Source organism: Vicugna pacos, chromosome 8 (genome assembly GCF_048564905.1).
Source record: "Vicugna pacos chromosome 8, VicPac4, whole genome shotgun sequence".
In the NCBI taxonomy this organism is placed as follows: domain Eukaryota; kingdom Metazoa; phylum Chordata; class Mammalia; order Artiodactyla; family Camelidae; genus Vicugna; species Vicugna pacos.
In genome coordinates this window covers 68,304,530-68,329,618 of record NC_132994.1, presented here as the reverse complement: position 1 = coordinate 68,329,618, position 25,089 = coordinate 68,304,530, and the positions used below count along the sequence as shown (strand labels likewise).

General features: G+C 46.9%; 1 protein-coding gene across 9 annotated transcripts in view; it reads right to left on the bottom strand.

The window, feature by feature from the left end:
- The window catches only part of TIAM2 (TIAM Rac1 associated GEF 2), a 205,950-nt gene that overhangs the window by 29,648 nt on the left and 151,213 nt on the right, over positions 1-25,089 (bottom strand). For 8 of the 9 annotated variants that reach the window (XM_072966082.1, XM_072966079.1, XM_072966083.1 and 5 more), the window contains one exon: positions 11,030-11,133. In XM_072966082.1, coding sequence (XP_072822183.1) covers positions 11,030-11,133 — 104 coding nt within the window. Of the gene's footprint in view, positions 1-1,186; positions 1,316-11,029; positions 11,134-25,089 lie in introns of those variants that run through there. The other variant, XM_072966088.1, reaches the window with a different exon arrangement.

The following is a 25,089-nucleotide window of genomic DNA, read 5'->3' as shown; positions in this document are numbered from 1 at the left end:
AATTTAGTTTCCAAAAAAATTGTGCCTTTGGGGAGAAAAAAAAATCATAAAAATGTGAAAAATGGAATTATCTGTTAAAATCCTGACAACTTTGAGTACAAGCATCGCCAAGCGCTATCTGCCCTGAACGAGCATGGGTCCACCCCTCACTGCAGTTCCAGTTAAATGTTTCCGCTCGGTTTCAGCGATGTGACCGTCCAGGCTGCTACATTCCTGGGGACCGCTTACTGACGGGGCCTCAAAACAACCATCTCCTCGGGAACAGCGCCTGCCTCGGACACGTTTAATCTGACAACTTACCACCACCCACTCTCTAAAATCTAACCCAGACCAGGTAACAGAAATGAAGTAATAACATTTAAACTCAGACAGCAACCACATTCAGTAGGTAGTTTGGCAACTGTGATCGAACTTCTAGAAAATACAAACCACTAAATACAAAGTAACCAAAGCCACGCTTCCCTGGGGTGAGGAGAACAGGTGAGGACCCAGGAAAGGGGCGCACGGAGAGGCAGAAGTCGAGCAAAACAAAAAGGCATCAGAGACAACGTGACTGTCACACAAGGTCAATTTGAAACATTTTTTAGAGCCTCAGATGTAGAAAATTGTTTTGAAATCTCACCGGAGATGACTGGTTTGATAATTGGCCTTTTCATCCAGGAAACCACGGCATTCAAGGCTTCGCGGGGCAACCCAGAGGAAAGCGGGCACCCCGGCCCCGCCCTGATGCCTGGAGTCCCCAAGCGCAGGTGGCCTGGCCAGGCTTCTCACCAGACTGCCCTTGACCTTGTGACTGAATGAACCATGAAGGTAACGGATTCTAGAAATGTCCAAAGCCGGCTCAAGGCAGCTAGAGAGGCAAGAAGGCGGCAGGACTCCTCAAGTTACACAGCACCTGTGGTTTCTAAGCAGTGAGGGTGAAGCCCCCAGCCTGTGTGAACGCCAGGCCTTGCGTCCTAAGCAACTGCACAGCCAAGAGCTTCCTCATCTGACATCTGTTTTCCGAAAACACAAGAGAACTGGGGTGGCAGTAAAGGCTGAGAGAAGGCGAAGGACGGGAAACCACAGAGGACGAAGGATGCGCTGGAAGGTGAACAAACGAAATAAGGGAGAAGGAGGCGGTGACAAGCAAGAGGAGGAAAAGGAGAAAAGACGGAAAGAACTGGGGGCACCTGTAAAAACATACCTTTGATTTTCTCCCGTCTCCCCCATTAATGACAAAGACATTTTTGGTGGCCCTGTTCTTCATGTGGTTGTCAAGAACAGCAGGAGACTGACTGACAAAATGAGTAACTCAGCCTTTCCTCGAGGCAGTTAGAAGCTGGGATTGGAAACAGCGCAAACACTAGAAACCTGCTCTTGGGAGGTACCCCAGGCGGAGTTTGTCCCTGCCTCCCCTCCATCCCCCGCCTAGCCCTGAGGCGGCCGGCACAGAACTCAAGAGGAGAGCGGTGGGGAAATTGCAAAATGCCTCGGAACAATTTCTCAAAACTTTTTTTTTTAAGTGAAAGCAGCTACACCCCGGGGCTGGGACACTATCAAAAGGTGAAAATCCACTGCGAGTAAGGAAAGGCATAAGAAAGCACTCAAATACACCTTCACTGGCGGGGCACCATCAGAGCTCACTCGACTACCGTCTCTGCAGACACAGAACATTGAAGGACCAGCTCAGTGCTCTCTCTCCACAACGGCGATGGCTGGGAGTGCCTTTGTGAAGGTGGTTTTAGTGAAGGAACACTCAGTGTGATGCTACACCCATCCCCCTTTCTTGGCAAATGTTAAAGATAAGGTGGATAAAGTTTCCTGGTGCCCAAACAGTGCCCAAAATTAGATCATGACTGTGGCTGTTACTCCTTCAAAAGAGAGGGGAAAGGTGAGCAGCGGCCAAGATCTAGCTCACCTGCTGCTGCGGGAGTGGCCAGGTGACGCTCTCAGAAGAGACATACAGCAGGTGCCAATCACCCCCAAATTGAGCATGTAAACTGTCCCTTCCTGGTCCATCACATAGCTGTTTATTCTATGAAAATGCGTTCTATACAATTTTGGCTTGGGATCAAAACTGAAATTCATATTCACCTCCCCCACCCCACAAAATCACTTTTTTCCACGAATTACAGAAAATAAAACCTCTTGAAATGCTAAGACATCAGCATGTGATGCTGTGGTCAGTGTTCTACAATCTGGCAGTGTCTACCCTCCGCCATCAAGATCTGCTCCTCTGGTCTCAAACCAGCAGTGTTTTGCCATCTAGGGAGGGGTTGTTATCAATCTGGCATTCCTCCCACTCTCAGCAGATTGAAAGGATAAAGCGTTCACAGCCACTCCACTCCGCCAATTAGACTTGAAGATAGAAGCAAAGTTCAAACGCCACTTGACTACACAAACACGGTGCTTTCCTTACTGTGGGGACTTGAGCATTGATGCTGTAATGTCTACAATATTAAGTCAAGACAGAAGCCAGACGATGCAGATGTTTACTCAAAGTCAGAATTACGAGCCTAGAGTTCCCAGATTCCTGAGGGGGAGATCCACAGATACAGATCGTAAGATAAGTGAGCTCCCTGAAACTGCAGATGACTTTTTACATATGTATCTGAGCAATTTTCTGAGGGTCCAGAGTTTCATCAGATTCTCAAATGGTCTGCTCTAAATAATCTCCTAAACAAGGCAAGAGAATGAAACCCTAGAGCAGACGTGGGAGTGAAGAATCTAACCCTCCTCACCTTTCCTTACCATCACCTTATGTAACTTCAGCAACTGTGTGATGGACAATAAACACCCAACGTTAATTATAACTGGTGCTTCTAAAATTTATTTTTAAGCAGCTCTCCATCTTCATCAGGAGAAAAAGTTATGTCAAGCAAAGACTGCTTTAGATCACGTGTCTGGGCAGAAAGACCATGAGAGAAGTCAGGGAGTACAGACGCTCAGAGCCAGGATGGGCCACCAAGACAGACAGACCCAGCCCTCAGCTGCACAGATGCAGACATGTGGTGACTTATCCAAGGACAAAGGGGCTTCAGTGTAAGACTTACGGCAAAATCCCACATGTTCTTCCTCTGAGCCCACCCTCGCCCAGGAGGCTTCCCCTGAGAAACGGGGAGTGGCCAGGTTCACTGAGGTGAGGGTTTGGCCTGAGAAATTCAGACCCCTACTTTCTTCTGCTCCAAAACATGAAATTATCCTGAGGTCTCCAGAGCTCTCTCTGTCCAATCCAGGAAGCCTAGAAAGAAAATAAAGATGGAGAAAGAGGCCTGAACGCCACAGAGGACGTGGCTGACGGATGGGGGGCGCCACAGCCTCTCCCCCACGAGCAGATGCAAAAGCGCATGGCCCACTCCTCACCCAACAGAACACTTGCTGTCCACCCTCTCCTTGACTCATCCAGGTGCACCAGGACCAAAGGAGCAGGCTGCGGGGCCCTGTCCACCCTCAAGGGGCAGGTGGCTGGCCGGCTGCTCTCTTGTCTACCTTGGAAAGGCCCAACACATCCCTCCTTTGGTCTCATCTCAGAGAGGATGGGAGCAAAATCTCGGCCCCTGCTGTCCCAAAGGGGAGGAAAAGGAAGGACAGGGCTGCACCAGACATCAGTGTGGCCAGTCGGTCACCAGGTTCAGGCCAGGCACGGCCCTGCAGTGGCCCTGACTGTCGGGATCCGCCCCGTGTGGCCTCAGCTCCAGGGTCTCCAAGTCACCCTCCAGTGAGTCATTGCCCCGCGGTGTGAGAAGGGGTGTAATTTTCCCTTCAGCACTTGGGCAGCTTCCCTGGCAAGTGAACTGCAGCGCCGGCGTGTCGCTGGCAGGCCCCGCACTCCGCCCGCCCACGGGTGACTCAGGCCGCAGCCCGCACCGCCCCTCAGGCTCCTTCTCGCTCCTCTTCGTTTGGTGGCTCTGCGGCTGCCTCGCTGTGGCAACTTTTCCTTTTTCCCAGAGAAACAGGATGCAAAGGGAAAGGCTGGAGGAGAGGGAGAAAGCAGGGCCAGAGGAAGGAGGAAGCAGGAAGCAAAGGCTGGAGGACAAAAGAGGAAGGAGCGAAGGAAGAAGCCAGAGGGGAAAACCAGTGTGTTTTCAAGAAAGTCACCGTCACCCTGGGAGCTGAGTGCCCGGGGGAGGGACTGAGGGAGCCCCCTGGTCCGTCCAGCTCCACTGTGGCTCAGTGGTGGGGTCCCCACCTCACAGGCGGGTCGGGAGAGCGAGGTGCGGCCAGCCAGGCCTCCCCAAGCTGTGACCTGTGTGGTCAGGCTCCACACGCTCCGCTGTCCACACACGTGCACATGCCACGTTAACACAGGGCTGCGGCCTCGTGCCACACTTGCAGCATCTTGTGGTCCCCGTGCCCCATCCCGGGCTCCCGGGACAAGCAATCTGGGGTCAGAGCTTTAAAGGCCTCCCTGGCAGAGGCTCAGACAGCCAGGCATCACCCAGCTGGGGGCAGCTTCTGGGTCTCTGGTCCCAGTTGGCCCACAGCTCAGCCAACAGCAGAAGTCCCCTTCCACTGGCCAGTGAGCTCTGTCCAGGGTCACACCTGGCCTAACACCATCCCCTGCAGGACCCCAGCCCACAGCCACAATGACGGGTGGAGAGGGAGGGTCCCCAGCAAGATTTCTTCCCACTGCCTTCTCATCTCTGTCCCAAACTGCTGCCAGCCACCCGCACAGTGTGATCACACCGGAGGGCTCCACGCCACCACACACCTCAAGCTCCCCGCCAGCCCCCCCCACACCCAGTGCTGAGATCTGGGTTTCTTTCGTTCTTGCTTCCTTCGTCTCGTGGGACACTGTGGGTGACTTCTCCAACCCTGCGGGACATAGTGTGTCTACCATCCTTGGCAACAAAGAGGACAGGGTTGCTGTGGGCTCGATGCTGCAGCAATAGCCCTTCCTTCCTTCCACACCCAGCAAAGAGTTGGCATCTCCCTGATGCATCCGCCCTAATGATCCAGGACAGACCAAGATCCAGGACAAGATCCATCAGCTCCAGGACAGACCAAGAAGAGCAAGGGGCTAATATACTGACGCCAGGAAAATGGGAAATTAAAAAAAAATATCCAACCAGCTGCAAAGGGATCAAGTGTCCTTTCAGCCGCCAATGAAAACTGATCACAGTTGCTTCAAACAAGTCCCCCGACTGGCCACCAAGTCCCTGCTGAAAGGAAGTCCAGCGTTAGAAACGCAGAAGGGTGCCTGTGAGAGCTGCCGGGAAACTCGGCTCAACTTTGACCCTTTCAGCCTGCGTCCTTGGCTCCACTCTCTGCCCTGAAGTGACCCCTCTCTTCCAAAAGGCGAAAAGCCTGCAAGACGTCCTGAACATCTCAGGTGCGCAGCCCACTCCTGCTGAGGATAAACGTGGATCTAACACACACTGTCTTACTTAGTCACCTGAACAACGCTCCGGACAAGGTCATCAATTCACATCACTCGACCTAAGAAAACTGAGCTAAAAGAGGGGCTCTGTCTCCACGCAGACGACAGAGAGCTAAGAGGACTCAACGGCCAAGGCCCCTGGTTTCCCGTTCTTCTCTCTCTCTCTCGGCACAGCTCAGCAGGACTGGACCCCTGCCACGAACTTCAAGATGACTGGGGAGGCAGCTCCCGGGTTAAGTCACGCATTCGGTGAGCAAAGTGGGAAAGCAACTCAAAACCAGGCAAATGTATGAGACACATCGAGAAGGGGGAAATTCACCTACTAATGTGTCATATTTGTCCTTCTGGTCACCCGTCATCCTCTCCACAACCCAGGCCTGACGCTGTTATGTTCACTCACAGGCGAGGACAGAGGGGCTTAGAAAGGTTGGGTACCTTGCCCCGGGCACGCAGAGCCAAAGCCTGGTGGCCCGGGATACAGATGCGGGTTTCCAACCACGAGGTCCACATTCTGCTTTCCCGCTGCCTACGAGAAAAGGCTCCCCGGAATTAAGTCACTTGAAAGATTATTGTCTCACTACTGGGGAACATCAGACCCCAAATCATTTTTCAGGGACCTGGGCTTGCTTTGAAGGTGCTACCTCTCTTCATTTCTATGGGAATTATCTCAGATAACACGCATTTAGAAATAGGTATGGCTAGATTTTTTAAAAGGATCATGATTATATTAGTCCATTGAATAGTAGCTGTATAGAAAGACTTTCTTCTTTAGGATTTTTTTCATTTAGCAAAGCTCTTTGGTGTTTTGTTTTTATTGAAGTATAGTCAGTTTACCGTGTGTCAATTTCTGGTGTACAGCATAATGTTTCAGTCATACATATATATATTCGCTTTCGTATTCTTTTTCATTAAAGGTTATTACTATTGAATATAGTTCCCTGTGCTAAACAGAAGAAATTTGTTTTTTATCTATTTTATATACGGTTAATATTTGTAAATCTCAAACTCCCAATATATCCCTTCCCACCCCCGTCCCCTCCCCCCTCCAGGCAACCATAAGTTTGTTTACTATGGAAAGGCTACTATTTATAAATTGTATTTTCACTTGACTTTTTAACAAAAACATCTAACAACCAAAAGATCCTGAAATAATTCAGGACACTCAAGTAAAGGTAAGAGAGATATAATTAAAAATGCTGGGAAACTAATCACGTGATCCGCTAATCTTTTTCTTTTCCTTTAGCTTCTCAGAGATGCAAGCTTTTAAAAGCAATTCATGCAAAAAAAAAAAAAACAAAAAACTCAAAAGGTTAAGCTAAGTGGGTGAGCAGGCATTAAATGTTAAATGCAAGTGCTAGGTACCCAAGCCTAACCATCAGTGCATGTCCCTTTTTTCTACGTTGAAAAGAAGCAGGATAAAATATATCCTAAACATGATGAAATTGCAAAGAGCAGCACACACCGTTGTCAAGGCTGTGCATCTCCAGATTCTCAGTGCTCTCTGTTCCAGCAACACAACGCCTACAAACTGCAAAAAATAATCACTGCCAAAGCTGCAGTAGGTGATTACATAAAATCCTTCTCAATTCTTTCATCGGGAATAACTACAGCGAAAACACTGCTTACCTTGTAGGAAACGGGTTTCACCCGTGTGGATTTGCTCTTATGGCAGGACGCTCACACGAGTACGTACAACACCCCAAGAAAATTTGACAAAGCAGAAAAGGACTTCCTGTCTTCAAATTCTTCTCTCTTTCCAAACATATTTTACGGAGTAAATATTTAAAATGTCCCTAGGACTTTCTGATATCTTTATATTTCAAAAGGACAACGCTATTTCAGAGATCTGTTTAAAGACCTATGCATCCTTGGAATGAGAAAGGAAAAGTTGACAGTGCCACCGAACCACTAGTATCCCAGAGAAATCCTCTCATCTTTCGCTGTAAAGAGTGCTCCAAGATGACTGCCAGGATCCCTTCTGGAAAGAAAGGCTTAGCTTCTTTTTGGCATAACAGCCTTTCAACATTTTAGAGTAAAATCAACTTTCAAGACAGAAAAAGAGAGAAATATGCAAGCATGCTTACGTTTGGACCAGAATCTACACCCCTGAGCATCAGAGCCCTTGTTTACTTACACGCTGTACATAAAAAGGAAAAGTTCAAAGAAGCCTGCTCCCTCTGGGAAGACTGATTCCATCTACAGTCGGCTGTTGAGAAATGAGTAAGACAGACGTGCTCTCTCATTCTCGTCCCCAGGCAGTGAAAAAAAAATCCCAAACTGCTCTTCTAAGTCACATTCACAAGGACGTCCTAGCGCCACCAAGCTCTTCCTCCAAGGCAGTCAGGGGATGGGGGAGGCTCAGCCCTGGCTCTGGGGTTTCCACCCCCTGCAGCGAGCCCGCCCGCTCTGGGAGGACCCCAGGTTAGGGCACACAGGGAGACGGGGACCCCAGAGTGCCACCCCTTCAGAGCCAGCTCAGAGGGTTGAAAACAACGCCAGCCGCATTTCCATGGGAACGGCTTTCCACCCCTCAGGTTCCCAGAACAAACCAGGAACTCCTTCAGCCCCCTCACCCCTAAAGAAATTGTTTATTCCTTTCAAACTCCAAACTATGACAATAGTGCAAGCTAATTGCTAACAAAATTGAAGAAAAAAAAAAGTCCCCCACACGGAAGAGGTTGCCAGGGGCACACAAAGAGCTGTGACAGTAATAGGCACCCTGGAAAAGAAAGAAGGCGATCAATTATGAACCATTTGCAGAAATTGCGGGGCTGTCAGAAGCCCCCCTTACAGCTGCACTTCAGCAAGCCCGGCTGCACTGGATTTGCAAGGAAAATTACTCCTTATTCTCCCATCTAGAATACTGTTAGTAAAACACCCCCAACGGCCAGGTTCAACCAGGGTCTCATCTGAAAAGAAGTTCGTGACCCCTGAGAAGGCTAGACAGATGCGTCAGCCTGGGGAGCCCAGGAAACAGGGGCTGGTCTCCTCTCTAGGGGGTGACGGGGGTGACTGCATCCTGTGGGCACCAGAGGACAGTGCCAGGGCCGTCCCCAGAGACCCACGACCAGCACATGCTAGGCGCACATGCCCAAACTGTCAAATCGCCATTCAGAAAAGAGAAAAACACTGCTTTTAGATACAACTGGATGTTTCAGGAGGCTAAAAATAAGAGAGAAATTCTATTTTTTAATTCTTCAATGCAAAACTTCCTTTTCACTAATATCCATCACAATGATCACTTCCGATGATCACAGATCCCTCTCTGCCAAGGAACAAAGAACAGGGAGGCAGAGTGACTTGCTAGGCATTTGCTAGGTTTTGTTGTTGTTTTTAACAAACGTACTGAAATCCATTATTATAGAGAGATTTATTCAAATTTGAAAAAGATGAGGTGAGAACTACTCTCGACTTGAGAGGGATTTGACAAAATAATTAACATGCGAATATTCTTTTTCCATTTTTTTTTCTCCTGTGCTCTTTGGTATTTATTTGCTTTCTCCTTTAACCATGAAAATGAGAGCTCAGAGAGCTCCAATTTCTAGCTGAACTACAGCTTTTGCTCCTCTTTTAAATTTCTAACTGATGCTCCAATGTTCATTTTATAAACGCTTTGTTTGGTCATGATAGGCACTGTTCAGTAACAGAGTTGGAAATAGCCGTGACATGGTAACCTTTTGCATATTTATTTTATAAAAGCTTAACATAAAATAAAACCAGGAAAAGAATTAATTTCCTCCTTCAGAACTTACATGTGGGACTCAGATTATAACAGAGAGGAAACCATTATCCCTAATGGCATTAATGATTTCTCCCTCATGTGGCCACACAGCGCCAGCGCCCCACAGGCACACTTACCTTTAAGAGAGAGCTTGGCTGCTTGAGTGTTTCATGAGCATTTGCTTTTTAAAAAAAAAAATAATTTAAGACAAAGCCATCCAAACACACCTATTTGATGCTTGAGGATCTACTGTTTCAAAAAAATGAGGTCCACGAGCTACAATATTGGGTTTCCAAAGGTAAACAGCCCACCAGAGACAGAACAGAGTAGTCAGGCTAAAGATGCTGATGATTTAAGCTTAGTAAAAGAAATTGCATCCTAGAGGTATAACCGACCAGTGGAGGCAGCTGAGTATTTGCTCTGTACAAGGATTTGGAAAAAAAGAGAAGGGAGATTTTGGAGGAGGTGGATAGGGAAGGGGGGGAGGGATTCAGGGGGTAAGGAAGGGAGCGAGGGGAGGAGAGGCTGGGGCCAGTGGCCACTAGAATTTGCTTGAAAGCTGGCAGGCTGTAACCTGACCCGCCCAACTCCCAGTGAGCACCACCAGTCACCAAGGGTGTGCCACGTGGCCACTCACCAAGGGACTGGCCCCCCGGGGTCTTAGTCTAAACCTAACCTTGGTGTGGTCCCTGCAATAAGTTTTATTTGAACACCTGCCATAGTTTGTACCTCCTCCATTCTTGTTTTGTACTTATGACAAAAGCAAGAAATATAAAACAGTGTTATCATTTCAAAGTCAGTTAAAACTGGATTGTGTACTTAAAAAGATCATGTCCATCAGACCATTTCTGAAAGGACAGCTGACTAAGAACAGTGAAAAATGTAAAGGGAGGGACCATAACAAGCACTGGTGAGGATGCGGAGAAACTGGAACCCTCATCCGTTGCTGGTAGGAATGTAAAATGGGGCAGCACTGTCTGTGCCAAGCAGCTGGGCTGCTCCGCAAAAAAGCTAATCATGGAATTACCATATGACCTAGCAATTCCACTCCGAGCTGCACACCCAAAAGAAGTGAAAACAAGGTTTTAAACAGATTTCTGTATGCCAACGTCACTGCCGCGTTACTCACAACAGCCAAATGGCGGAAACAACGCTAGTGTCTATCAATAGATGGATGGATAAACAAAATGTAGTATGCACATAGTGGAGTATCACTCAGCCATAAAAGGAGTGAGTTTTTTATACACGCTGGATGAACCTTGAAAACGTTATGCAGAAACAAAAGGACGAGCATTATACGATCCCACTTACATAAGGTAGCTGGAGTAGGCAAATGAGACAGGTCTGGTAGAGGTTACCAGGGGACCAGCGGGCGGGATGAGTGGGTAGTTACTGTCTAATGGGTACAGAGCTGTTTGGCAGGATGAAGAAGTTTCGGAAAATGGACCATGGTAATGGTTTGCAAAATATTGTGGATGCAATTAATGTGATGAAGTATACACTTAAAAATGGTTAAAATGGCATATTTTATGTTTTATATATTTTACCACAACAAAATGACAACTTCCCAAAGTAATTTAGCTTTGGAAAAAAAAACCCAAAAGTAGTAAAGAAATAGAATAATAATTTTACGTGGCTGCCGGAACACCTGAGCTTAGATCTCCCTTGTCAAACCATCCTAACGTACAAATGGCCGTGTTTGTACGGCTCTTGGGTGGCCTGAGAGGAGCCATGGGGGAAGTCCGGCTAGAATCAAGGGTTCCCATTAGTACTTCACTTCAAATAAAGAAGGAAACAGTTTTCTTTAAGGGATTTAAAAAGACAAAACAGTTTGCATCGACGGCTGGACCGACGGAGAGAACTCCATCTTTTCTCCCACCTCGAAGAAGGCAGGAACTAACACTCGCCTGCCAGGTCCTCGTTTGAGGTCTGAGACAGCATCTTACCCGGAATGTCTGCTCCTTCTTCTGCCTGTGGGAAACCTGGTCCAGCGTGCCATCTGTCTGACTCCTTTTCAGGCCAGTTGTGATGTCAGGGACATTGCTGAGGTCTGCGTGGAAAGTGACAAAAGCATAGGTGAGGCTGGCCATTTGCAGAGAATAGTGATGACTGGTGTAAAGGCCCAGACGGAGAAAGAAAAACTTCAACAACCCAGAACGCGGACGTCAGGCTCCTCAGTGACCTGGGAGTTACCACGCACACAGCTGGTCTTCTGAAACACATCTGGGCTCTGGCTAATTAAAGACACAACATCTGCCTGTTTCGTCAAGGGAGGCCAATGACCAATCGAAACAATGATTTAAATGCCTGGCCACCCTTGTCATTACTATGTAAACTTAACTAAGAACGCTATTTTTTAAATTTATTTATTCAAAAATATAGTTGATTTATAATGCTGTGTTAGCTTCTGGTATACAGCAAAGCAATTTAGGTATATATATATATTCTTTTTCATGTTATTTTTCATTATAGGTTATTACAAAATACTGAATATTGTTCCCTGTGCTACACAGTAGGGCCTTTTTGTTTATCTATTTTATATGTAGTAATTTGTATTTACTAATCCCAAATTCCTAATTTATCCCTTCCTCACCCCTGTTCCCTTTGATAACCATAAGTTTGTTTTCTATTTGTAAATAATAGTTTCTGTTTGTAAATAAGTTTGTTTCTGTTTGTAAATAAGTTTGTTTCTGTTTGTAAATAAGTTTGTCTCATTTCTTTAGATTGCACATGTAAGTGATATTAGGTGATACCTGTCTTTCTCTTTTGGGCTTACTTCACTTAGTGTGACAATCTCCAGGTCCGTCCATGTTGCTGCAAATGACATTATTTTTCTTTTTATGGCTGGGTAGTATTCCATCGTATAAATACCACAGCTTCTTTATCCAGTCATCCGCTGACGGACATTTAGGCTGTCTCCATGTCTTGGCTATTGCATTTAGTGCTGCTGTGAACATTGGGTGCAGGTATCTTTTTGAATTAGAGCTCCCTCTGGATATATGCCCAGGAGTGGGATTGCTGATCATATGGAAAGTCTGTTTTCAGTTTTTTAAGGAATCTCCATACTGTTTTCCATAATGGCTGCACCAAACTACATTCCCACCAATAGTATAGGAGGGTTCCCTTTTCTCCACACCCTTTCCAGCATTTATCATTTGTGGACTTTTTAATGATGGCCATTCTGACTGGTGCAAAGTGATACCTCATTGTAGTTTTGACTTGCATTTTTCTAATAATTAGCGATGTTGAGCATGCCGAGTTCGCTATTATGCAGTATTGGCACTGCCCTCCCTTTATTTTTGGCTAAGGGAGGGCAAAATCACCAGGTGCATCTGAGAAAACCAATGATGTAATATCACAGATTCTTATTACAACCCACAACCTGCTCATTTGCAAGGATAGTTCTTTTTCCAACACCACCACAATTTCACCCTAAATTGAAAGTCCCAAGGGGAACAGCAAAACTTTGTTAGCTTCCAGAGTAAGAGTTAAGAATACAGAAGTTAAGGAGAGTGTGTGGTTCTGCAACCTACATTTATACACATATGTCATCTTCCACAGTTCTTTGAATGTGGTGCTCAAATCCACAAATTCAAGAAAGATGGAAAGAACAGCCTCTATCACAATACTATACAAGTTTTCATTCTAATTTTTGTACTTGGTACATTATCCCCTCAACTAAGTGAAACCGTATGGTTTCTGATCCCAGTCAGCTACAAGAAGAAGTCATTGAGCTCATACCTGTCTGAGTTGATGGAGGCTGAAAAGGCATGGACATTGACAAACCACCCAGCATCGCGGGGGCAAGGACAGTGGGCTCTGGGAAACCTTTGGAAGCTATGGGAGCCCTAGGAGGTTGATGGAACAGAAATGCTGGTCCAGGCTGATAACACCAATCGCTACACAAGCACTTGCTTTTAAGGCAAGAGGGGAGCTAAAGAAAACGTCTTGATGGCCTACAGGACTCTGGAGTGCCAATTTCGTCTTCCTTTTGCTTGTTCCAACACCCTAACCCCACCTAGAAAAGGACCACATTGTCTAAGTCATACTTCATTGTTGCTGGTTGTAGAGTAAGTTAGCCCCGATTAAGCCGTGCCGATCATAAAAGCATGAGCCGTCCCCGGGCAAATTTCAGGAAGCAACGACAGGCGGGGATACAGAACTCAGCTCTCCGGGCTCCTAACACCACGCCATGGAGGCAGTCTGCTCACCAACAGGCTGACCACATGGGAAGCGAGATTAGACTCTAAACCAAAAGTGACCCCCTCCTCCCACTGTTCCCCATCACTGCCTCCTTAGGCTGCCGGGCGCACCTTTGCTTAAAAAGGCCAACCAACAGAATTCACAAAACAGTCCACATCCTACTGTGTTCAGCATAAACACATCTCTCCATCCGTTCATTTAACATGCACTTCTTGAGAACTGGCTCTTTTCCAGGCACTGTGCTAGGTGCTGGGAATACAGAGGTGGTTCCTACTCTCAGGAGGTGCTTCTAGCCCAGATGACGTGACTGCCGAGGAAAGGGGAGACAGACGCAGGAGCACAACAAGGCGTCACAGACGACGTGAGAGGGGTCCGCTCAGGGAAAGGAGGGAAGTGAATTCTCCCTGGGGCCCTAAAAGCCTTCAGAGCAAAGGAGACACTGGAGAAAAGCCTTTCAATCTGAGTGAGGGCCCCTTGTCTTTAAGGCTGAAGATGACCAGGCAGGGTGGGCAGTGGGGAGACGGGATTCCATGAACAGGAGGCAGCTAAGTAAAGGCAAATCCCACGGAGAGCCCAGCACGACCTGGGCACGTGTTGAGTGTGGCTGCCACACGGGGCAGGGGTGGGAGGGGTGTGAGGTCACCCTAGGATGGAGGGACCGACAGTGGGTAGGATTTTGGCAGAAAAGCAGGCCAGAAAGTCACAGCAACACTTAGGCTATGAGGTGGAAGGACTCAAACGAATGCAGAGTAGAACCAGCACAGCCCAGATTCCACAGGGCTCCTCTTCGCTGCCTGTTTCACACACAAGGAGATACAAACAAGGGAGGTAGGAAGGCAGACTGGCTTCTACGTCTCAGGTGACTGCGTGCATGGGAACAGGATGGGGTGGGAGTGACAGTCACGAGCTTAGCTTTGGCGAAGCCAAGTCTTGAGATGCCACCTGAGAGTCGGGGAGTGCAGGGAAGGTCTGCACAGGGTGTGCGTTTAGAGCCATCCTCCTGCACCTGGCAGTGAAGCCACGGGGATGGATGGTGCCCCTTCCCCACCACCAGGGGGAATGTGCCGAGTGGGACACAAAGAAGACCAAGGAGAGAACCTGGAATCGCCAAGGCACAGAGTGCAGGGAAGGAGGCCCCTCCCTCTTTAGAGATAAGTCACAGTCAGAGAAGAACAAGAAAATCAGGAAAGAGCAACGTCGCAGACGCCATGCGATGTAAAAGTCCATCACTTAGGTAACGGAACTGAGTCTGCATTATTGCTGCCTTCACCTTGCAAATCAAAAGCTCCGGTTTTTTTTTTGAAGAGTTGTACTAAGCACAGGCTATCTGACACCCAATCACAATGAAGATTTCCACAGCACCTGCTCCGTGTCAGGTATGCGCTAAGTTCTGAGGATACAAAGATGAAGGCGACCTCAAGTCCCCTGAAGATCCCAGACACAGCATGGGCACAGGGAGCTCTGGAGCCCGGAGGTGCCAGATGGATGCTGGAGAAAATAACACGGCTGTGTCAAAAGCGGGTGCGAAGTGAGTTCTGAGTCATCTCTTCAATGTATTCACAAAACTTTGGAACTTGCATGCTGAAAACTCCCAGAACCACCTTTTACTTCTTCCAAAAGGCAAAGTTTTACCTGCTAACAGGACACCTGATACCCTTCTTCTCAAAACCCTGCCCACCCCAGGATGGAAGGATTCACTGTGAGTCAGTGAGGCTCGGTGGCCACCTTCCATGACGTCAACTTCAGGGCGCCTCTGGGTGCGGCGTGGGTCCTCTCTGAGGCACGCCTTGGACAGGATGGGTCACAGGATCCGGCTCCCACTGAGGTCGGCGCAGGGATCCGGGAGGGGAAGGCAGCTCTGCCAAGATGGGGAGACGGAGCAGTTCCGCCACCAAGTTTCAAGACGCTGAGCGGCACTTGGGCATCAGCGGAGTCTGTAGGGTGGCTGACCCCCTTTCCGACCCCATCAGCAATGCACCCACGCTGGTTTGGAGGCGCCAAAGCATGAGGGAGCCCAGCGCGACAGCATCTGCAGCGGCAGACCCCGGCTCCAGGAGCCTCAGACTGCAACAGGACCTGCAGTCCCGCCTGTAAAAGGTAGCGCGCCCTAGGTGTTCTTTCTAGAGGAGAAGTGAGCACAAAGTAGGTTCGGGAAGAATAGCAGACTGGCTAAAAAAAAAAGAGGTGCAGGCCGGGAAACTCGAATGCTTATTTACAAGCCTGCTTTAAACAGGCAGCATGCTGACACCCTGTCCTGGGTGCCAGATGCCTATGCAGGGCCCCACTCACACGCTGCCCACGTCCTGGGCACCAGCTGCTGAAGTGAGTAAATGCATCCTTCCCCTCCCCGCCTGGGGAGAGCCTCCGCGGGGACCTGTGCACGGGACACGTGTGGGGCACCGGACCCCATCAGGTAACCATCAGCAGGTGCTTCCCACCCCGCCCCATGCTCAGCTGCTGCCGGACAGAAGTGCAGACGCGCTCCAGAAGGGTCTTTGGCCAATGAGACTGTAAGTGATGAAAAATCACAAAATGATAAATTCAAGTCAAGACACCTAGTTATCATGGGTAAACACACTCTTCTGTCTTTCTCCTCTCGTTCCTTGTGGAATCTGAGGTGAGGTCTAGCAATCTGAAGCAGCTAACATCGAATGTGGCCAACAGGCGCCGCCACCCAGCCATCAGGTCAGCAGACATGAAACGTCCCGAGTCACAGCCTCAGCTGCTGTGTGGACCGACTCATTCCATTTCTTTCTTCCCTGGCAGGATGGGCGCCAAGCACTGGAGGCCACAGTGTGCCAGGTCCTAGATCAGGGTCCACACACGACCAGCCTCAGGCGTCTTTCTCTTTTTAAAAACAAACATTTTTGAAGAGTGACGACACTCTAGGCAGGCTGTCCCAGAAGGTGACTGGCCCTGCTCCTGCTCACCTGACAGTTCCCCACAGACAACCAGGGACCCTCGGGGCTTTGGGCAGGAGACGCCCAGTAACTCAGGGTCTTCTTGGGCGCTGCCTCGGCACAGACCCCATGAGCATCGCAGCCAGCCAGGCAACTGGCAGCCCCAAACCCCTCACAGCTGAAGGCCAAACCCTGTGTTCAAGCCACATCCTGGGTGTCCGCTCAGCAACAGAAACATTAGGGGATGCTGAAGTTAAGGTCGCTTCGCCCACCTGGCTCATACTGCGAATTCAAAGTTTACACAGACATCACTTCCAAAGCCAGTTCAGCAGTTACTGAGCAGGAGTGTGGACTCTGCCATCTTTTTACCTAGGTCTTTCAGGGAATGGGTGATTCTGGGGGGGCCAGGAAGGGGGCCTGGGCATGTGGTGGTGTCCCGGCCAGTCTCCCACCACCGCTTACTCCTCGGGAATCCTCACTGTGCTCAGCAGCCAGCTACAAGGTTGGTTCACCGAGCTGACGCCATGGTCCCTGTCCTGCTGGCTGCCACCTCCTTACTTAACCAGGAAGCGAGGATAGAGGCAACAAGTCCTTCCTAGAGCCCGACACACCCAGGTTGCTGCCAGCAGCGCCCAGAGACACCAGGCAGCTCCTGGCTGCAGGAGGGAGATGCTCTGCCTGGGCCGCAGCCAGAAGCTGCTTTCAGAGGCCAGACAGCTGGTTCTCAGAGAAGAGATCCCGTGTTCTTAGGAACAGCGACTGTAAGAGGAATTGAGTTAAAATCTCAAGGAGGTATCAATCCCAAGGCCAAAAAACAAGAAACTGACCTGAGAGGAGAACGTTTGTCTTCCCCTATTTGACACGATTTTTCTTTTTTTTGAGAAAGTAGTGATGGTAGTCACAGCATGGGGATGAGCTCTGCTTCAAGCTGTGGGTTGAGTGAGGAGTCATTTGAAGTAGTACAAAATTCTATATTAATGCTTCCAACATACATTTTATCTTGGTATCAAGAGCAGGTTGAGGATTGAGTTCATTTGCACAGAAAAGCTTAAAATCTCTCAATTTTTAAGTTTAAATTTGCATACTTTGTAAAGCACTGATTTTTTTTAAACCCATTCGCTTTTTTTGTGTGTTTTTTTTTTTTTTGCGGGGGGAAGGTACTTAGGCTTATTTATTTAATCTTTATTTCTTTAATGGAGGTACTGGGGATTGAACCCAGGACCTCATGAATGCTAAGCATGAGCTCTACCACTGGAGCTATCCCCTCCCTCAAGCACTGATTATTTTTAATTAACTCAGATTTCCCTAAACTTTACTCAGGCTCTTACTTAAAAAGGCAGTGGTTTGTGGCATCTTTCATCAATGACACTGGCCATGCTCTGTCATCCAAGCAAGTATTACTCGTCATCCATCAGCGAAAGAGAATGGAAATAAAACCGTTCAGAGGAACGAACAGATGGACTACGTAGTAAGAACGAACAACTCTGGGTTGACCACGTTCAAAGGCTAATCGAGTCCTCAGCTGCACCGTTGACAAAGGTAACCGCCGCTATCGTGTCCTTCTGGAACAGATAAAAATTAGGCTACTTTCTGAGGAGATCGGGGACTCCGCATTTCTTTACTGTTATTATTCTTGTGCCGAGCAGATTCAAGGCAGCAGTCTGAATGTCACTGTCAAGCCCGCAGAGAAGTCAATTCTATCGTAACATAAATACAATGCCAGAAAAATGAAATTTCATAAACCTTCAAAGCGCACTTAACCTGAGGTCACATTCCAACTGCTGATGTTCTTGACAATGCAAGGTCTCTGGAGATAAACAGACAGAGGTAAACACTGGTGGCCAATGCTTCTTAGTAGCAGGCTGCCATGATTTGATTCAATTATCTTGTGATAAATTGCCTGAGCATCTGAAAGAACAGTTAGAGCAACAGGGTAGGAGTGTCCTGGAAGCCACTTCCATGCTCTGTACAGCTCGAGGGAGGAAAGGCCTTCCTGGCAGGTGGGGAGGGGAATGGAGGTGGCTCCATATCCTTGTTCTCTGGGAGGCTAGGCTGTGGCAGGCTCTCAGCCCCAAGAAAGGCCGCAAACGGCCTCCCATTGGACCTCACCCAGGTCCCCGAAAGAAAATACAAAGTCAACGGCAACGGATCTTCAGGCAAAGTTTCAGGTCCATCAGAAACCGATACTTGCAGAGCCGGGAGGACCACCCGAATGTCACATTTAATTACATTCAGGGGCAATTAACAGACACCACTGTATTTCAGACACTTAAAGAACTTCAATCAAGTAGAATTTAAGTTCAAAACTCTTCCAAACTACTTAGTGGGTATTCTATTTAAAGACCCTGAGTAGAACCCTAAAAAAATTTACAAGATTCTACCGGGGGATGTGCTACGGGAGAAAGGAAACCAGAGTTACACTTCCTTCCAGGAAGTGCTGCTGTGTCACGGGATTAAAAGAGGGTGAAATAGAATATTATTCAGCCAGAAAGGGGATGCATGAATAAAGTACTGATTCAAGCGACGACATGGATAAACCTAGAAAAAACATCACACTACACGAAAGGAGGCAGATGCAACAGTCTACATGTCATATGATTCCATTTATATGAAACAGCAGAGCAGGCAAACCTGCAGGAACAGAAGGCTGATGAGTGGCTGTTAGGCCTGGGGGGCAGGGAAGGAGGGGTGACTGCTGGTGGGCACCAGGTGTCTTTTTGAGCTGATGGAATGTTCTAGAATCAGGCAGTGGGGATGGTTGCATAACTTGGTGAATATACTATGAACCACTGATCTGTACACTTTAAAGGTGACTTTTATGGTCACGTGAATTATACTGAATTTTTTTTTAAAGATAGTGAGGATGTCAGTGCAGGTTTCAAAGGAGAGAAAGGAGAGTTACAGTAAAACTCCACCATCAGTGGGTTCCAAAGGACCAAAGCACATGAAACACACGGTCCCGGGACTGCAAGGTTAATGAAAATCAGTGTGAATTATCTAAAGAAAGAAAGAAACAAGAATAAAGAGAGTGAAGTGGTTACTAAACAGCTCTCCCCGCCTGAGCAGGCTGTAAATGCTCACTGGGCAGTCAGTTCCTAACCGCCACCCCCAGCCCCCAGATGAGGACCCAGATAATAAGACAAGGGCCGTCATCAGTCCAGTGACATCTGTTTGTCTTACTACAGGACACATTATTACTGGATTTTACTCTATGTACATTAATAGAGGAATATTTAAGAGGAAAAAAAGTGGTTAAAATCCAGACAGTTTCCCCTGTGTAGAAGGGAAAACTGACAGACACAGTTCTCGCCCTGTCAGCCACTGACCATGACCTTGTCCAAGTTCCTAGCAACTTGACGGGTCTCTGTGCCTTGGTTTACCCAGCTGTGAAAGTAAAATGGTAATAACACATCTTGGCTGCATCAGGGTGCTGGAAGGGATAATTAATGCTTTTAAGGCTCTTGGTGATCTTTGTATTCGAGACAGCCTGCTATTATCACGAAGCCTTAACAAACACCTTCTCTCTGGCAGTCAAGACCTGATTCTATTTAAAGAGGTACAGAGATGTGTTGCAAAACCAAATGGAATGCTTGATCCATGACTTTGCTTTTCTCACTTCCTAAACTTTTAGGATAAAGACACATTCTTAGAGTAGTTTAACTTGGTGCTGTAATCACATTAAATGACTGAGTGTTAGGAAAGAAAAAAAAATATGCTCAACTGTTTCATCTAATCCTTCATTTTAAGAGTTGATGAAGAAATAGGAATTAGAGTAACCTGCCCGAGGTCAATCACGAGGCCAGGAACTAGACTCCGGATCCCTTGACTCCAGATTCACAGTCCTTTGTAAACGTTAGTGCCCTTGAATTAAACTGAAACCACATCCCACTATCAGCATTGACCTACACCAGTGATACAGAGGTTCCTATTCTTTTTCAGCTGTGGTTTGGGCTGACTCACTAAAACAGTCCTGCGTCATAGGCACCAATCAGCCCGTTAAAACAGCAGAATAGTGCAGACGTGGGACGTGAACTGGGCTCCGTGTTCTCCCAGGATTCACAGTCAGACTCTTTGGAGCTGGGGCGCGTGGTTCTCGGAGAGTGGAGTCCCATGCCATCCCGGAGTCCCTAGGCACGAGCACAAGCGAGCAGAGCCTTCAGCTCTGAGAAAGTCCCAGCGCAAGTCCTCTGCAATCAGATTTATGAAAAGAAATCTGGGAGGCTTCAAGGTGTGGCCCAAAGATGCTTTTTATCCCCGAGAACCCACTCTCAGGACACTGCCTTTCCTGGCTAGGGACTCCTAGCCGCCTGCTTTCACTGAATAGATACGGAGTGAAACGCCCGCTGTTCACCAAGAACTGTGCTAGCTGCTTTGTCTTAAACATCTCTGGGATCCTCAATGTCCCTATTTTTCAAGGGATTTTCAATTTCTTGAAAATAGTAGGTAAATGATGACAAGCACACAGAGGGCAATAAATCTTAACTTTCACATCAGGTATGCAGACAAAATGCCTTTCAGAGCTCAGAAGAAGCGGCGCCCACGACCCCTCCGAGGTGGCGTGCAGGCAGCCCCCTGCTGCTTACAGGGTGCGGTCCTAGAAGTATGGAGACTGAGCTGATGGACTCTGTGAAGGCATCTGTTCCCAGGGATCTAGACAAATTCTGAAATTTCTACTTAGGCTTTGCCTTTTAAACACACCTGGTGCGTATCTTAATCTCCTCCTCCTCCTTCCCCAGTGAACACATGACCTGTGACTGGAGATCAAAGAGCATCCCACAGGGCTACAGGCTCACCAGCCAAGGCACAGGTGACGACTGGCATTTGGGGGTCATGGGTACTAAGCTATGAAATCCAGGTTTCTTATCAACATTTTTCAGCTCCCTCTTTCCCTGATTTTTATAAAACAATAAGGACAAAATTCAATAAACATTCAAATAATTTTGCTAATACTATGTAAGGATACCTAAACCTCACAGAAGGTGGGTGTGGTCCTTCATCAACTGAAACATAAAAGTCAGAATTAGATTCACAAATGGCAACTGAGGAGTAAGTAGTGCTGGAAAGGTAAAGGCAAACAAGTTGAGACTAGCATGTCCTTCTGTTTCGAAGCTTCTGAGTGCTTCACCAGAAATTCTGGATTCTGTAGGGAGTCCGCTGGGAGACTTTGACGGGGAAGGGACATTCTATAACCTGTTTCACATGTTACAGCACCTGCCCAGTTCAGGCGCAGCCGATCAGGGTTCCTCCCAGAAGACACAAAATAATTTTGCTTACAGTTTCACATTTCTCACTGCAAATGACTTTTCCCAGAGCTACTAAGAAGGAACAAAACTGGATAATTTGAACTTTGTCACACTTTCCCAGAATATGTGAAAGTGGTTAATGGCCGAAAAGCCAAAAAAGCCAAATAAAAAGGGGGGGGGGATTACATGGGAATGGACAATTTATAAATAGATAATCAGAGCTGGGGACTACAGGATCAGAAATAAATTAATAAGATGCGATAAAGCATAACTGAACTGTTTGAAATGAAAGGAGTGAATTTGGGGCACTTGTATTTCAAACTTGACTGTTTTCTCCTAACAACAAGCGTGTTTGCCTTACTCTACGAGTGAAAGTCTTTAAAGTAGGCAAGTTGTCATTCACATCTCTTCCCTTTCCCTTCATGTTGTTAACCTTGATGAGTTGTGAGATTTTATGGATGGCTTTCAGGATAAGCCATTAAAACCATTTAGAAACAGGCGGGATGTTCACTACAAATACAGAGGCTTACAAAGGCATTCCAAAACGAACTCCTGGTCTTCCCACAGAGGGAAGCTTCCCCATCTTAATGGAGGGCAACTCCATCCTTCCCGTTGCTCAGGCGAAACCTGGGATCCTCCTTGGCCTCCTTTCCTGCCCTCACCACCAACCCCACCCCCACAGGGATCTCTGAGCGAGTTCTGCTTGTTCCACCTCCACCGTGACCACTGAGAACAAAGCCACAACCTCTCACCTGGTCACTGCTAAAGCCTCTGTCCCGTTCTGGTTTCCTATGGTCCATTCTCAACAGTCAGTGATCCTTTTAAAACACTGATCAGATCGTGTCACTTCTCTGCTTAGATACGTGGGATGGCCCCTCGTGTTCCTCCAGGTCAGCTTAGGACCTTGGGAACACCTTTGGGAAGTCCCCACACAGCTCCTCTGCAATGGTTGTTTCAAGAAAAAGTGTTGCGAGCTGAACAGCTGCTTTTTTCACAAAACCCAATTTTTATTTGAGAAAACAACTGATGAAAACGTTATTTTAAGTGAACAAAACAAGCCTGTAACTTTCTAGAGAAAAGACAGTTTTGTAGATATAATTCGACCTTTCCAGCAAAAATTCGAATCTTGGGAAACTTGTATTCACTACCATGAGCTTGACAGCTTCCCAATATTTTGAGACTTTCCCAATGAGATTGGTGAAGATATTAACGAATGTGATTTTTAATGCTGTGTAACGAAATGTCCATATTTGAAAGATCTGCATAACCTAGTGATATAATATTTTCTAAGTAACCACTGCATGTTAGAAAATCATACATGAGCAAAAGATCTATTCGAAGTGCAAGATAAGACAATGGATTTTAGTGTGACCAAGTAAAGAGGGTCTACCAATGATGCTTCAGATTCTGCACTGCCACTAACCTTGAAGGAACTGCCTCTTGTTGAGTTCTGCTGTAATAGTAAAGACTGTCCACAATTATCTGAAATGATTATTCCAATACTCCCTTCCTTTTACAACTACATATCTATGAGAGGTTGGGGTTTCTTCCAATCACTTCCATCAAAATAATACACTACAACAGACGGAATGCAGAAGTGGATATAAAATCCAGCTGTCTATTAAAAACACACAAAGAAAGTTGCAGAAATGTGAAACAGTTCTGTTCTTCTCACTGATATATACATGTTTTTGGTTTGGAGAACCAGTTCATTAAAAATATGTTTATTGCATTAAGACAAAGTGGATTCATTGTTGTCACATTAAAACAAATTTTAATAGATACTTTTTAAATTTCTCAGTTTAAATTTCTAATATAGTAAATATCAATAAGTATTAATACAACTAAAGCTCTTTAGGGTCACTGATCATTTTTTACAGTAGGAGACCCATTATTCTGCCTACCACAGCTGTGCACGAAGATAACACAGTAAAAACAAAGCAAAAACAAAAAAAACCAAACCAAACCAAACCAAACAAAACAAAAAACCAAAACACTACTTCCCCCAACATTTAAGAGTCTCAAGGTGAAAAAGGAACTAAGAATAATGTTTCCCTCTGGGAAAGAAATGGGGTGGCCAAGGCCAGGGTGGGAGAAATTTATCTCCTCTATTTAACTAACACATATATGACATTCACTGTGTGCCAAGCACTATCTAGTTCTTTCCAAATATTATTTCATTGATCCCATAAACACCCTAGACTATTTTACAGTTGCAAAAAACTCAGCATAGACAGCGTAAGTGACCTGCTCCACCAAGGTCACACAGCTAGTTAGCGGACGAGCTGGGAGTCAAGATTTGCGCACAGGTTGTCTGGCTAGTCTCTGTGCTCTCAACCACTTCAGTCTACAGCTTCGGGGGACTTGCCTATCACTGTTTAACCTTTTCTACGGCTGGGATTCCATACCATGCCATGTATTACCAGTCCAAAAGATCAAAGATACAGCCACAGTACAGCTGTCTCTAGAAGGGAGAGCTAAAAAGGAGATGCTCATACTCGGTCCTTCCTGAGTCTCCACGCCTTTAGAGGGAGGAATATAAGCAGAAACATAATTCATTTTTAAACCTGTTACAAAAGAAGGGGAACAAAAATTCAAATACAGACGAGCATCATTTGGTAATCAGTACTCGTAACAGCCACAGAACAGTCAGATCTTTTTTTTTTTTTCTTTTATGTAACAGGCCATGTAACAGTTCCTCTTTCCAACAATAGCTAAGACAGTTTCACAGAACCGTCACCTCACAGGGACCTGGCTCACTCTGCCTGCGCAGGGGGCTACATTTGATCCAATCATCCCAGACTCTCAAATGGCTCCTGAAAATGACGTATTCAACAGAAACTGCATACCTTGTACTTCAGAGAAATTCTATTGATTTTTACCTGGAAGATGAATTTGATGTTAAGAGAGAGAATATAGGACTGATTTTCCTCAAAATGCTGGCAAATTTTATTCACCACCTTCTCCCTTAACTCCAACATGGTCTCACCCTTGTGCTCACTACCAGCTGGTACCCAGGCCCGACCCCAGGCCAGCTACATCCCTAAACGTGCCTGTGAGGACCACACCATTAGTGGACCCTGCATCAATACTGAGGAGCATTTTGTTTTTACAGGGCACCAACAGTAAGTTATTTACTCATTTTTCCCTCACCCCCGAAAAAACCATTTATTTTAGTATTTATTTTACAATGGAGTCTGGCCATTAAAAACAAGACATTAAGACCCAAAGGAATGAATGAAGCTACAGGAGTGGAAAGATAAAGCCTATACACAGGGCTGGATTATCCAGCCACACTTGCATGCTCTTTAAATGATCAGACAAATCCTCTCTATTTGCCACAAGGCAGGGGAAAGTCGTGCAATATTTGCTAGTTTCTTCAGCTACACGCCACGATATGTCTGCTATAAACTCCCAGAATTCAAGGTTTTCCACAGTCTGGCCCCAAAAGACTTTCCAATGTTATTTCGCATTCACACAGAGCCAGGTGACCCCTGTTCTCAGCCTGTGTCCCAGCTTTCATGCTGTGCGCGAAGTGCCCTCCTGCCATCCACCACGCCTCCCAGCCCACAGTCCGCCCATCTGCTGTGCTCAGATCCATGGCTAACCTTTCTCCAGCACTCGCCTCTCTTTTGAACCCCTTTGCTGAAAATAAACAGG